Source organism: Schistocerca gregaria, chromosome 1 (assembly GCF_023897955.1).
Source record: "Schistocerca gregaria isolate iqSchGreg1 chromosome 1, iqSchGreg1.2, whole genome shotgun sequence".
Classification (NCBI taxonomy): Eukaryota; Metazoa; Arthropoda; class Insecta; order Orthoptera; family Acrididae; genus Schistocerca; species Schistocerca gregaria.
In genome coordinates, this window is record NC_064920.1 from 308143032 (window position 1) to 308159178 (window position 16147).

At 42.0% G+C, this 16147-nt stretch overlaps 1 protein-coding gene across 3 annotated transcripts in view; it reads left to right on the forward strand.

The window, feature by feature from the left end:
* Positions 1-537: 537 nt before the first annotated feature.
* LOC126343024 (MAP7 domain-containing protein 1-like) overlaps positions 538-16147 on the forward strand; it is a 255278-nt gene continuing 239668 nt past the window's right edge. For all 3 annotated transcript variants that reach the window (XM_050001905.1, XM_050001907.1, XM_050001906.1), the window contains exon 1: positions 538-815. Coding sequence is in view for 1 of the 3 variants with exons in the window: in XM_050001906.1 (XP_049857863.1) it covers positions 795-815 (21 nt within the window). In the remaining 2 variants the exon portion in view is untranslated. The remainder of the gene's footprint in view (positions 816-16147) is intronic.

Below are 16147 nucleotides of genomic sequence, written 5' to 3' on the forward strand. Positions count from 1 at the left end.
AGCGACTGCTCAGCGCGGCTGCCGTAATTGCAAGTAACAATTTGTCGTTACCAGTACCCGCTCGTCGAAAAGTTTTTCACTGCAGACAACACAGTTGAGAGTCGAACTAATAATAATTAATCACCCTTCCTCAATATTCTTGAGAGCGATCCGAAAAACAGCGTTGTTTATTTCGTTGCTAACCAGATATCCATCCCAGTCTGACATATATTACATTGTGTCTATACTTGGAGATCAGATTTGTGCTTCAACATTGTATAGTGATCAATGGTTCTTATGTGTGCAATAGTTATCCGAAAAATTTGGTCAGGTAGTTGACAGAACTGACGAGTTGAGTCACAAATTAAAAAATGATGTAATCTGCGCAACATCAGCAAAGTTCCCAAAAGTGCTGTATGAGGTTTTTTTTTTTTTTTAATCTGTCGTTCTTCCATGTGGGAGAAAAGAAAAATTTCCGTACATTATCCATTCCTGGGGAGGGCAGACTAAACATCCCTAAGACTCATCAAAATCTATATTTAATAGGTCTGAAGAATGGTACCTTGTACGTTCAAAAATTACGTGAAGATAAAGCAAACATCTTTAAATAGAGCTGTCTGCACCAGAGTATCTATGTTTGGGACAGGTTTGAGTGGGTATAAATATCTTTGTGTTTTACCACCTGACGGACTGTCAAATAAATTTCAAGGTGCGAAATGACTGTGATATGCCGTGCGGTTGATGGACATAAGGCTCAATCGCGACACAAAAAGACCGGTTTTTAAAATGATGGCATCAGCACAATAATTCTTAACATGAGCCGAAAGGATAGTGTGGTATGTAAATTTTGTGTTGACGCTAAATTTACCACTGCATTTATGTGTAAAACCTGTAGACAAACATATTTAATGTAAAAAGAAGAAGCAAGTGAGGCTCTGCCCACTCATTTTTATATAGGTTTGTAATCGAGTAAAATTTCATCTGTCTTTGTTATCTTAACAGCAAAAAATTTGTATTGTAGTGCCCATATTCATTTATCGTCACTTTCCAAGGTAGTAGTGGACATTTCGATTTGTACAAGAAGAGATTTCTGGTACACCCAGAACAATAATTTTTTTTGTATATCTTTAAATTTTCGACTTTCCATGGTAATCACATTGTTTGAAGTCTCTGCATGATGTTACATTATTACTCTCACATGATATTTTAAGCATGAGTCTATTTTTGTTGCATAACTCAAATAGCTGTGAAATAATTGCCGACTTCATGTTTCACAAACTGCATAAATAGTATACAATTTCAGTTCTTTTAATGTGGTATACAAGTAAATTTCTGCATGACATGTATTATTATAATGGCATGATGAATGAGTGTAATATTTATGTTACATTTTCAATCTACACTTAGATAAATAAAAATATTTTGAATATCTTATGTTTACTTCTTTATTATTTATTTTCTCACTTCCTCTTCCCATATCTAGTCACTGATTAAATAACTCACTTTCCAAATCCAGTGTTACAATTAAATATTTGTTTTGTGACAGACACTGGGGAAAGGACTGTACCTGTAACTCAATCTGCTTCTCAGTACATGATGAGTCCCTTCCCATTGTTTTTAGATTGTTTTTTTATTGGTTTTTTTTTCTGTGGTTTCATCAAACTGATGCAAATGTCAAATTTTTAGTCACATGTACTAAATATATCATGAATATGATATGATTAATTTTTAGAAACAGTAATGAAATGTAAGGAGTTACTTTTGCAAACCGCCCTCCCTCCCCCCTCCCTAAAATTTCGGTTGTGGCTGATTTGTAGCACAGTCCAAGGAGTATGTTCGATTGAAACATGATAAACTGGTGAAGCCAATGTCATTACCAAACAGAGGTTGTAGTAACATATTGACCTGAAGTGTGGTTGAAAGCTTATGTCCATACCATATTTAAATGCAATTTGTCATATTTATCTACTTTCCATCATAAAAGATTAAAATTAAAATTGATATTTATATTTAGCAAATGTATATGACAGTGTAAAGGACACGTCTCCAATAGCTATTTTGACACTTTTTTGTGTATTTTGTACATAAACTATGAAAAATGCATGGAGGAGGGGGTTTACTTTCACCTCCTGAGACAATGAAGTAACAAAGCTTCTGTTTTTTTTCCAACTGGGAATATTATTTTATTTTGAATAATTTTGCTTCAGATGTTCTTCATTGACTATGAACATATTGCACCAAATTTGCCAATATGTGGATCATGATCTTTGTAATTTAGTTCTGTGTCTGAACTAACTGTTCTTACTTCTAGTATTAGTCATGGGCATCGCCAAAATTTCCTTCTGACCTAAGATTTTGTATAGAAAAATGGTATTAGTGTATAAAAAATACAAAGAAGAAGTGTTTTTTAAATATTTGTTTTACTAAGGTTTCTTGATAGGGCGTATTCTATCCTAACCCAAAACCCAAGCCAACTGCCCCTTTCTGCAATAGGCCTACTAATATTTTAGTGAGATCTATATTTACCTTCACAGTTCAACACCTAATTAAAGGCAAAATAAACTGTCTCGTAATTCACCATTTCTAATACTATACGGTCGTGCGATAGCGTTCTCGCTTCCCGCGCCCGGGTTCGATTCCCGGCGGGGTCAGGGATTTTCTGTGCCTCGTGATGACTGGGAGTTGTCATGTCCTTAGGTTAGTTAGGTTTAAGTAGTTATAAGTTCTAGGGGACTGATGACCACAGATGTTAAGTCCCATAGTGCTTAGAGCCATTTGAACCATTTAATACTATATAGGGGACTGCTCTTGACAGCTGGGCAGAATGTGTGTATGCTACTACTAATTTCTCCACATATAGTCCTAACATGAATGTGATTTAGCCAGGAAAAGTATGATAACACGGAATTTGTTTTTGCCCGGAGATATTGCCCACTTCCATCTCATAATTGTGTGAAGTGTTGGTAACTGGCTTTTAATTATACAGGGTGTTACAAAAAGGTACGGCCAAACTTTCAGGAAACATTCCTCACACACAAAGAAAGAAAATACGTTATATAGACATGTGTCCAGAAACGCTTACTTTCCATGTTAGAGCTCATTTTATTACTTCTCTTCAAATCACATTAATCATGGAATGGAAACACACAGCAACAGAACGTACCAGCGTGACTTCAAACACTTTGTTACATGAAATGTTCCAAATGTCCTCCGCTAGCGAGGATACATGCATCCACCCTCTGTCGCATGGAATCGCTGATGCAGCCCTGGAGAATGGCGTATTGTATCACAGCCGTCCACAATACAGCACGAAGAGTCTCTACATTTGGTACCGGGGTTGCGTAGACAAGAGCTTTCAAATGACCCCCATGAATGAAAATCAAGAGGGTTAAGGTCAGGAGAGCGTGGAGGCCATCGAATTGGTCCGCCTCTACCAATCTATCAGTCACCGAATCTGTTGATGAGAACACTTCGGCTGAAATGTGCTTGAGCTCCATTGTGCATGAACCACATGTTGTGTCGTACTTGTAAAGGCTCATGTTCTAGCAGCACAGGTAGAGTATGAAATCATGATAACGTGCTCCATTGAGCGTAGGTGGAAGAACTTGGGTCCCAATCAAAACCTCACCAACAATGCCTGCCCAATCGTTCACAGAAAATCTGTGTGATGACATGATTGCACAATTGCGTGCGGATTCTCGTCAGCCCACACATTTTGATTGTGAAAATTTACAATTTGTTCACGTTGGAATGAAGCCTCATGCGTAAAGAGAACATTTGCACTGAAATGAGGATTGACACATTGTTGGATGAACCATTCGCAGAAGTGTACCCATGGAGGCCAATCAGCTGCTGGTAGTGCCTGCACACGCTGTACATGGTACGGAAACAACTGGTTCTCCCATAGCACTCTCCATACAGTGATGTGGTCAACGTTACCTTGTACAGCAGCAACTGCTCTGACGCTGACATTAGGGTTGTCGTCAACTGCACGAAGAATTGCCTCGTCCATTGCAGGTGTACTCATTGTTCTAGGTCTTCCGCAGTCGCAAGTCATAGGCTGGAATGTTCCGTGCTCCCTAAGACGCCGATCAATTGCTTCGAACGTCTTTGTTGGGACACCTTAGTTCTGGAAATCTGTCTCGATACAAACGTACCGCGCTACGGCTATTGCCTCATGCTAATCCATACATCAAATGGGCATCTGCCAACTCCGCATTTGTAAACGTTGCACTGACTACAAAACCACATTCGTGATGAACACTAACCTGTTGATGCTAAGTATTGATGTGCTTGATACTAGTACTGTAGAGCAATGAGTCGCATGTCAACACAAGCACCGAAGTCAACATTACCTTCCTTCAACTGGACCTACTGGCGGTGAATCGAGGAAGTACAGTACACACTGACGAAACTAAAATGAGCTCTAACATGGAAATTAAGCGTTTCCGGACACATGTCCACGTAACATCTTTTCTTTATTTGTGTGTGGGGAATGTTTCCTGAAAGTTTGGCCGTACCTTTTTGTAACACCCTGTATTAGTGTATGCAAAAACTGAGATTACACGAGTCGTACTGATTCGAGCACTTTACATATTTCCCACGAAACAGAAGGGGTATCATCTGTGTAGCTTAACATGTGGGAATTTGGATGAGGCGGGGTTGGGCAAGCAATATCATTAATGTCTATGGAAAAGAGAAAAGGACAAAATTAAATCTTGAGGAGCACACTTTATTACTGTATCAGTAATGATAGCTAGGAGATGCATAATCTTATTATCTATTTTGTATGAGTGTATTGTGTTGTGTTTAGAAATTTAAAATGGAAAGGTTGAGAGGAGAGGAAGTATCTTCAATCTATTATTTTACATAGGTGTTTTATTTACTTGTTTTTTCAGTAGGAATTGTTAGTGTTGGTGTCTGGTCATGAGTAATGAAACCAAGCAAAGTGGTGCAATACTTAAAGCTCTAGAATTGTATCCAGAATTATGACAATTCAAATCCCCTCCGAATCATCCTGGTTTAAGTTTTCATTTGTTTCCCTGAAATGAGGTAGCAGCTGCTGGGATGGCCCCTGTGTGAAGGACACAGATGATTTCCTTTCCCATCCTTTCTTAATTGGAGCTTGTGCTCTGTCTCTGATGATCCCATTGTTGATGGGACATACTTTCTAATAAGGTAATCAAGCATGTGGAACAGCTCTAGGAGAAGTTTTGGGTCGTATTTTGGTAGACAGTGGTTCAAATCTCCATTCAACCATATATATTTAAATGATGATGGTGGTGATGATTGGTTTGTGGTGCACTCAACTGTGCGGTTATCAGTGCCCGTACAAATTCCCAACCTTTGCTCAGTCCAATCTTGACACTTTCATGAATGATGATGAAAATGATGAGGTCAACACAAACACCCAGTCATCTTGAGGCAGGTGAAAATCCGTGACCCTGCCGGGATTCAAACTGTGGAGCCGCTGCTTGGGAAGCGAGAACCTGACCACGAGCTGCAGAAATATATATATATATATATATATATATATAGGTTGTCAGGGATTGGATTGGAGTGTTCCTTTGAATGGACACCTCAGATCCTCCCCCCTTTTCTCCATCTTTCCTTTCCTATTTCGAAACTTGTGCCCAATTCTAATTACCTCATCACCTTTGGAACATTCCTTCAATTCAGATTTGTACGGAGTAGGAAATTTTTGTGCTGCATCCTATTTGTACTAATTTTGAGGGAGTTCACCACCGTGGCAGAGGCTGTTAATTTGTTATGATAGCGTGATGCTTAATTGAGAGTAGTTAGTTGGGCCATCATTAGTAACAGTTTTATGTTTGGTGTGTTGGGACATACCACATTGTTTATTTGACAACCTGAAGATTGCACATTATCCAAAACTGAATCACAAATATCTTTTTAGTGCCAAGGGGAAAGGGAAGTCACATACCTCCCATACATAGTATTCCTAAAACTACACCATTTGGATTGTGCCAAGGGAAAAGTGTCTGCCAGCCACTAGCCACAATTGCTATTTCTTTCTTTCTTTTTCCAAACTAGGTGGTTTAGTGTAGAGCTGAGCAATTGTGATATTCCAGACATGGGCACCTGCAGGAGCTCGCATTGCCTGCTCATGGCCTCTTCAGTTGGCTGTCTGCATTGAATTCTGGTTCTACTGGGAATTGGAATATGTTACCTGAAAAGTTGACAGTGAAAGCTCAATTTTTAAATTCTGTTGCCACAGGCTGGAAAGTAAGGAAGAGAAACATGAATGTGGCATGTCTGGTGCAACTTAGCCAAAGGCTAGTGCTTGGCCGCTGTATGTCACACTTGTGGCAAGGAAAGTGGCAAAATATCAAGTTAAAATATAGAGGGTTTTGCAGCTAAATCAAAAGGGATGTTTCTGGATAGGACTACAAACATGACCATCCCTCCAACTCAACATCCCTAGCAATCTAGTGCATTGCAGTGCAATACTGTATGCTCTGCACTGAATTGGAGACGAGAATTCACCGAGGATGATTGGGTAGGAAAGGGTGTCTGTTATCTGTTCAGAAATGGAACAGGCATACATAATATGTTCCTATGAGGTAGGCTACAACAGCCTGCTCTTAAATCGCAAACTAGGGAGAGTATTTGCAACAAGTGCAAATGCAGATTAGGAGGAAGGACAACAGACTGGACATATACTCAAGCATCACAGCCAAAATAAAATGAGAGTGTAAGATATTTACTAATCAGTAACAAGATGTCAGTACTGACTGTGTACCTGGTTATGTTCAAAAGGAAACAGATCATACCCAAGGAGAGGAGTGATAACTTGTTACCTTGACAAGAAAGGGTGCCATGCCTCAAAATTATGGGTGCAGAGGTAAGATAGCAAAACCATTAACACCAGAAAGGTTCGTCTAGAGTTACACTTGTACAGCAGATGAAGAAAGAAAGGGTAGCCGCAATAGCACAGGGACCTGTGAGAATTAAAAAGGTGGGTAGCCACTGACGACAATCACCCACCAGTTACAGCAGAACAGATGGCTGCAGGCTGGCCCTCTCATAGCATAAGAAACTGTACCATGGGAAGGTTATCTGAACTCATACCTGTTTGGCATGTGTTTGCATCTGTTCGTAATGAGTAATAAAGCTATGTTAGAGAGGGGCTGGCTGCTGCAAATCCTACAACTTCTGAATCACCATGGGTGTTACTGTATGCTCAGAACTATGTGTATCAGGAATATATGGGCACAAGCAGTAGGGATCATATCAAAGTGATCGGAAAACAGTGAATATGTAACAAGTATACATCCACTTGTGCAGTCATATGTGGAAGAACACTGCAAATGAGGTAGAGTACTTCAACATATCCCCAAGTGTTTTGAGTGGAAAGTTGGATGCTCTTGTCATAACGGGCAAGACCTGTATGAACGTATGCAATTGTCAGAATCACTCCCTCTTAACACTGAGGTACCTGGTTCAGATAGAAACCATTCCTTTCAATAGGGTATAGAGGATTAATAAAATCTTGAAAACAGTTGGGTTTGCTGCCTAGCAGTACAATGGCACTTGTTGGATGCAGTGGCAGCTACTGGTACAAGATGAGCTTAGATGACACCTTACATGAAAATATACTATCTGTATCATAGATGAACAATTCAAGTACATTTAATGCCTTATATGAGAAAGTCAGAATATGCTGGTGAGTGGCTATGTGGCAGCATGTGGAACATCTAAATACGAGGGTTATTCTGAAAGTAGGGTCCAGATTATTACAAAACATAAACCATCATATATTTTTTAAATACCTTTTTCCCTGTACATGTTTCTCTATTTCTCCACGTAGTTTTCATATTTGAACATTTGTCATGACATTGTACAAGCTTTCATACCCCTAAGTCATAGAGGTCTGCCACCTGTGAGGATATCTAGTCTTCAACTGCTTCTTTCACCTCATTATCTGTTGCGAAGGGCTTGTTGCCAAGACACTCCTTTAGGCAGTGCTTGATGCCAAGTCTGGACGGTATTGTGGGTGGACAATCTGTTCCCATCCAAAAGATCTGATTAGATTTTTGATGTGAATGGCAGAATGGGGTTTTGCTTTGTCTTGCAGCAACAAAACTCCACATGTCAGAATGCCGTGTCTCTTGGTCTGTATTGCTCGTCGAAGTTTAGTCAGGGTAGCGAGACGGGGGCTGTTTTTTAGTTGTCTATTGCTGTGTGAACTCGACTAACAAGATTCCATGTCTATCCCACAACATGGTTGCAATAACCGTGCGTGTTGAGATTGTCTCCTTGGCCTTGACTTTGATTGATGGTGCCATGTGACGCCATTTGATTGACAGACGTTTACATTGCGGGGAGAAACCCACGTATTGTCCCCTCTGACAGTGTTCTCTAAAAATTGGTGGCCTGTATCAATCAAAATAATCAAGTGGGCCATTCTTTCCATTTTGTGTTTCTCTATAAGCAGCCTGGGAACCCAGTGTGCACACAGTTTGCAAAATAGCAACTTTTTGGAGACAATTTTGTGCAAAATTTTTCTACTTGCATTTAGAAATTCCAATGTTAAAGTTGAAACTGAATCACCAGTCTTCACAAAACCTTTCTTCCATGGCTATGACCAAATTTTCTATCACTGATGGTTGGTCTGATTGTGATTCATCATGGACATTTTCTCATCTGTCCTTGAAAGCTCTCTCCCACTTATGCACACTGCTATTATTCATTGCACTGGGGTAATACGCCTCACATCACCGTCGATGAATATCCACTGCTGCAACTTCCCTTGCTATAAAAAACAGACTCTCTGACTGTATGTCACAGTTGGTGGGCTGATCAGTTGTTTTAAAGATTTTGAACTGATACTGTAAACAGTATACTGTGACAGTGCCAAAGCAAGTGGTATCATTTGATGAACAACACATATCGGGAGAGGGTGCACATACACTTTTTAATGTTATTGTGGCATTCGATTAGCTGTGGTGATTTGGACCTTTCTTTCTGAATAATTCTCGTATAATATTGAACATAATTGGTCAGTATACCGGTCACAAGTAGAATGATGTATTAAATTCAAGAAGTAATTAAAACATGAAGTATCACATTGCAGAATGAGGAATAGGTGGTGCAAACAGAAGGGTTGCTGTCAAATCAACATCTACTAGCTTACTGACACTAGTGTGATTTTATTAGAAATCCAAGTATCTTTGATTACAGAGACAAATTGTATATCACCCATTTGACAAACATTATGTGCTTTTAATGCCTTTAAAATTTAATTTCAGTTGTAAGAAATAACCCATGCTAGTTTATGGGGTACTCTTGTATTGTTCCAACTCAGCAATCAAAAACATGCTGCACTGACCTGGACATGTTAGCTCAATTCAGAGCGCTCAATGTGATTTATCTAGCAAACGTCCGAAGAGAAAGCCTTTGACTGTGGTAACATGAACGGTTAGTGATGAACTAATTAGCCACAGTGTGACTAGGACTGAATAGTTCCTGCTTCTATCTCTTGCCAATGACTATATTTCTTACTAATTACTGCTGTAAATAAAATAGAAAGAAACTTCCACATGGGAAAAATATATTAAAAACAAAGATTCCAAGACTTACCAAGCGGGAAAGCGCCGGTAGACAGGCACAATAAATAAAACACACAAACACAAACTCAAAATTTCTAGCTTTCGCAACCGACGGTTGCTTCTTCAGGAAAGAGGGAAGGAGAGGGAAAGACGAAAGGTTGTGGGTTTTAAGGGAGAGGGTAAGGAATCATTCCAATCCCGGGAGCGGAAAGACTTACCTTAGGGGGAAAAAGGAGAGGTGTACACTCGCGCGCACACACACACACACACACACACACACACACACACACACACACACACACACATATCCGTCCACACAGACACAAGCAGACATTATTTTTATGAAATGTCTGCTTGTGTCTGTGTATGTGCGGATGGATGTGTGTGTGTGTGTGCGAGTTTACACCTATCCTTTTTCCCCCCTAAGGTAAGTCTTTCCGCTCCCGGGATTGGAATGACTCCTTACCCCCTCCCTTAAAACCCACATCCTTTCGTCTTTTCCTCTCCTTCCCTCTTTCCTGAAGAAGCAACCGTCGGTTGCGAAAGCTAGAAATTTTGTATGTGTGTTTGTGTGTTTTATTTATTGTGCCTGTCTACTGGCACTTTCCCGCTTCGTAAGTCTTGGAATCTTTACTAATTACTGCAGTTGATATGATACCAAAGTATTATGCATACTGTGTACAGTAATTAGACACAAGTAAAAAAAAGGAAACAATTGACTGCCACTATAAAAGTATGCGTTGTTGATGTGTCACTGTATTCTCATAGAAGTTGTATAGCTGTGTATTTGTTTCATGATACAGTTTTATGTATTAACTGCACTGGAAAAAAATTATTAATATGGGGCCTGTAATGTTTGATGTAGTCTTTGCAAAAGCTATTCAACAATCTGATGATGTTTGCCTAATCATGTAATGTGTTGATTAAAATGCATCAAAGCTTTAATGTGCCATACAGAAAAACATCTTTAAGGCTACGTTGTATGAGTAGTGTGTAGCACGACATACTGTAGAAGATCACAAGCGATATAAGTGTGAACTGAAATTGATGTGTAGATACCATGTCATAGAACACACATTAATTTGTGAGAATTTTGAGCGAATACGAAATATGCCCATATGATGAAGTAGAGGATTGATTTGAAAAGTATTCCAATGTTTGTTGGAAGCCACTTTTAGTGCCAAAAATACCTGGTAGTGATGAAGATAGGACTGACCACAGTGTCTGGGTCAAACTCAAGTACCCTCCTGTGGGTCCGGGGGTTAGAATAGGTCTGAGGTATTACTGCCTGTTGTAAGAGGCAACTAAAAGGAGTCCCACAATTTTCGGCCTTTGTGATGGTCCCTTGTAGGGTTTGACCTCCATTTTTCAAAATTTTCCCAAAGAGCGAGCCAATTGGGGAAGGACGTCTTACATGGTGCATTGTGTCCATCATGCGCTGAGGCCTATCGCATCCTTCGTTGATGTGGATCTGCACTTCTGCTCATTCTCCATCTGTTGGGAGAGGTCACACTTCTGGGTGCGTATTTTTCCATCAACTGTGCAGTATCGTTTTCTATGCTTACGATGATAATGGACTTCTTTGCTTGGTTGCACCTGATATCCAGCACGGTAGCCAGTCTGTTGTGGTGGGGTCGCCATGTACCCTGTTGGTTGTAGCCCCCTGAACACACAGTGATCGCTCTGCTGATGCCTGTGCCATTAACTCCCCATGTATGCCAAGGGGTAGATGCCCATCCCCTGGAGCATCAGGACCTTCAGCAATGGCCATCTTGACAGGTGGCCTTTGATGCGGCTGGGTGGCGCCTGTGGAGAAGGCTCCTGGTTGGAGTGGGTGGCATCAGGGTGGATGACACGCGATGAAGTGTAGTACTTCATCTCTTGCTGGTGGTCAAACACCATAAGTCTCTAAGCATTCGCAGGCTCAATTCAATGCACAGAAGTATGACCCCAAATCATTCCCCTCCCTGGCCACACCATGGGAGGAATGACAGCGGCTCTTATTCACACCGGTACCTTGTACGTTCAAGAGCTGATGGGGAATCTTTCATGGCGATGGAGCCTCAGTTTTTTGTTGAGCATTTAGAGGACAAGTTTGGGGAGGTGGAGGGCTTGTCCAAAATGAGATCTGGGTCTGTCTTGATTAAAACAGCATCTTCTGCCCAGTCGTGTGTTACTCGCTTGTGCCAAGCTGGGGATGTTTCTGTAACCATCACACCCCATAAGAAATTAAATATGGTGCAGGGTATCATTTTTCACAGGAACTGTCTTTTGCAGTCTGACGATGAGTTGCACGCCAATTTACAATGTCGAGGTGTACATTTCGTTTGGCTTTTCCACTGGGGTCCGAGGGATAATTTAGAATGGCGAGGTGTACATTTCGTTTGGTTTTTCCACTGGGGTCCAAGGGATAAACAGGTTGCCACCAGTGCCTTCATCTTGGCCTTTGAGGGTGATGCATTACCCAAGAAGGTCAAGGTGATGGTCTACCACTGTGAAGTGAAACCCTATATTCCTCCAACAATACGGTGCTTTAAATGTTGGAAGTTCGGTCACATGTCTTCCCGCTGTACTTCCAGTGTCATGTGTTGAGATTGCAACGCCCATCCCATCCCATCCCAATACTCCATATGCTCCGCCTCCCATCTGTGTCAGCTGTGGAGAACATCATTCGCCTTGCTTGCCAGACTACAGGATTCTTCAGAAAGAAAGGAAAATGATGGAGTAAAAGACCCTGGACCAACTGACCTACACTGAAGCTAAGAGGAAATTTGAACACCTACATCCTGTACTCATGACATCGTCTTACGCTACCTCTGAGTTCTGTGTCTGCTGATGAGGTGGAGATTCTAGTGTCAATTGAGGACCTAGATCTTGCCGGACCCTCAGAAAAAATGGATATAGACTGCTCAGGCAAAAAGTAGTTGGCAGCAGGTGACCCTGAGACGTAAACTGCCTCATTGAATGTTCCATGCCTTCCCAGTCTCACGATGACATCATCCTCCAGTAGAGTTGCAGCAGTTTTTTCCACCGCCTGGCTGAACTGTGGTAACTGTTAAGCTTTACACCTGCTTTCTGCATTGCCCTCCAGGAAACCTGGCTCCCGGCAGTGCGGATCCCTGCCCTCCACTACTATAAGGGATACTACAGGAACTGTAGCAACTGTAATTGAGTGTCAGGTGGAGTTTGCGTTTATGTCCTAAACTCAGTCTGTAGAGAACCTGTGCCCCTTCAAACCCCTCTTGAAGCTGTGGCTGTCAGAATAAGGACAATGCAGGAAACAACTATCTGCAATGTATATCTTCCTCCGGATGGTGTAGTATCCCTTAAAGTATTAGCTGCACTGATTGATCAACTCCCTAAACCTTTCCTACTTTTGGGAGATTTTAACGCCCATAACATCTACATCTACATTTATACTCTGCAAGCCACCCAACAGTGTGTGGTGGAGGGCACTTTACGTGCCACTGTCATTACCTCCCTTTCCTGTTCCAGTCGCGTATGGTTCGCAGGAAGAACGACTGTCTGAAAGCCTCTGTGCGTGCTCGAATCTCTCTAATTTTACATTCGTGATCTCCTCAGGAGGTATAAGTAGGGGGAAGCAATATATTCGATACCTCATCTAGAAACGCACCCTCTCAAAACCTGGCGAGCAAGCTACACCGCGATGCAGAGCGCCTCTCTTGCAGAGTCTGCCACTTGAGTTTGCTAAACATCTCCGTAACGCTATCACGCATACCAAATAACCCTGTGATGAAACGCGCTGCTCTTCTTTGGATCTTCTCTATCTCCTCCGTCAATCTGATCTGGTACGGATCCCACACTGATGAGCAATACTCAAGTATAGGTCGAACGAGTGTTTTGTAAGCCACCTCCTTTGTTGATGGACTGCATTTTCTAAGGACTCTCCCAATGAATCTCAACCTGGTACCCACCTTACCAACAATTAATTTTATATGATCATTCCACTTCAAATCGTTCCGCACGCATACTTCCAGATATTTTACAGAAGTAACTGCTACCAGTGTTTGTTCCACTATCATATAATCATACAATTAAGGATCTTTCTTTCTATGTATTCACAATACATTACATTTGTCTATGTTAAGGGTCAGTTGCCACTTCCTGCACCAAGTGCCTATCCGCTGCAGATCTTCCTGCATTTCACTACAATTTTCTAATGCTGCAACTTCTCTGTATACTACAGCATCATCCGTGAAAAGCTGCATGGAACTTCCGACACTATTTACTAGGTCATTTATATATATTGTGAAAAGCAATGGTCCCATAACACTCCCCCTTGTGGGGCGGCACTGTGCTTACTGGCCGAAACAGAGAAGTTGAAACTTTACTGTCTCAGTTCGCACTCTGCCTCTTAAATACTGGGGGCGCCACACATTTCAGTGTGGCTCAAGGTAATTACTCGGCCATCGATTTATCAATTAGCAGCCCATGACTTCTCCCATCCATACACTGGAGAGCACATGACCTGTGTGGTAGTGACCACTTCCCCATCTTCCTGTCACTGCTCCGGCATTTAGCTCATGGACGCCTGCCCAGATGAGCTTTAAACAATGCAGACTGGGAAACTTTTACCTCTGCAGTCACTGTTGAATCTGTCCCACACGAGAACATCGATGTGATAGTTGAGCAAGTGGCTACAACAATCTTTTCTGTGGCAGAAAACACGATCCTTCGATCTTTAGGGTGCCCCCAGCGAAAGACAGTCCCTTGGTGGTCGCCGGAATTCACTGAAGCAATTAAGGATCATTGGTGAGCTCTACAGCAGCATAAGCAGTACCCTTCCCTGGAGCACCTCGTAGCCTTTAACGGCGCTGTGCTCATGTTTGCCAACTTATAAAACGATGGAAGCAGTAGTGTTAGGAGAGATGTGTCTTCAGCATTGGGTACCATACATCACTTTCCCAAGTCTGGGCAAAGATCAAACGCGTTTTCAGGTACCAGACCCCAAAAGGTGTTCCCGGTGTTAAGTTCTCCTGCGTGTCCTTTTTCTACCCACGGCGGTTCATATCCCGCATTGGCGGCTCAAGTCAGTGCTTCCAATTGCAGTTCGTGTCCGATCCCTTACCACCTATACTTGAGATCCATTCACATACACCTCCATGGTGTGCACCTAGGCCACAGCTTCGCCTGGACCTTTCAGGTGGCCCTAAGGACTCAGTTAACCCCGCAGCTCTCCGCTGCCACTTCCTCTCGATTCTTGACGAATACCTAGGCCAAGAAGTGGTTTACACTGACGACTTGATGGCTGATGCTCACGTCGGCTTTGCATATGTCCATGGAGGTCATATTGAACAGCATTCCTTGCCCGATGGCTGCAATGTTGTCACTTCCGAGCTGGTGGCTATATCTTGTGCTCTTGAGCACATTCGTTCTTGCCCTGGGGATGCATTTCTTCTGTGTACTCTCTCCTTGAGCAGCCTACAAGCTCTCGACCAATGCTACCCTCATCATCCTTTGATAGTGACCACCGAGGAGTACAGATAGCAACCACCAAGGAGTCCGTTTATGCCTTGGTGGTGTTTGTCTGGACTCCAGGTCAGAATCCCAGGCAATGAACTAGCTGGCAGGCTGGCCAAACAGACTATGTGGAAACCGCTTATGGAGTTCAGCTTCTCTGCAACTGACCTGCATTTGGTACTATGCCGTAAGGTTTTGTGGCTTTGGGAGACAAAATCGCATAACCTCAGCATGCACAACAAACTGTGTGCCAGTAAGGAGACTATGAATGTGTGGCAGTCATCCATGCAGGCCTCTTGCATGGACTCTGTGGTTCTCTGCTGGCTCCGTATTGGCCATGCTTGGGTGACACACAGATACCTCCTGCATCGTGATGACCCACCTCAGTGTCGGTGCGGCGTCCGGCTGACAGTGGCCCATATCTTTGTGAGCTGTCCTCCTTTGGCTGCCCTGCACCAGACTCTTCAGTTACCGGGCTCGTTGCCATTAATTTTAGCTGACAATGCCTCATCGGCTAATTTAGTTTACGTTTTATACATGAAAGTGTGTTTTATCGTTCTATGTAAGTTTTAGTGCATGACCTTTGTCCCTTTGTGTTCTCTACTCTAATTCTTTTAGGGTGGATGTTTTAATGTTTTGCAGAGTGGCTGGCTTTTCCTTTTTATTCTCGTTGTTGGCCAGCCATGGTCATCTGCTCTCTTGTTTTTACCCCTTCTACTTGTTTCTTGCTTCTTTCTATGGTTTTCATTTCATGTTTTTGTCCATAGTAGTGTTGGTCGTTCTTCTGGTTCTTCCTTTCTCTTGTTATTGTGCTGTATGTCTCCTTTCTTTTCTTCTTTCAGCTGTGTAATTATTTTACTGGGAACAATGGACCGATGATCTTGCAATTTGGTCCCTCCCCCCCTCTCCCTCCCCCTTTAAAGCCAACCAACCAAATTCCAGTAATGGAAATACATTGCCAGTTAATGGGTACAAAATAGTTCATCTACTGATGGCACTGCTGCTTGTAAGGATTCACTCCACATATTCATTTAGTTACTAATCATGAGTGGAAAATATGCTACATAAAACAGAAGCTCTCTGAAGTGTATAGGAGGCAAGAAATGAGTTAGTGA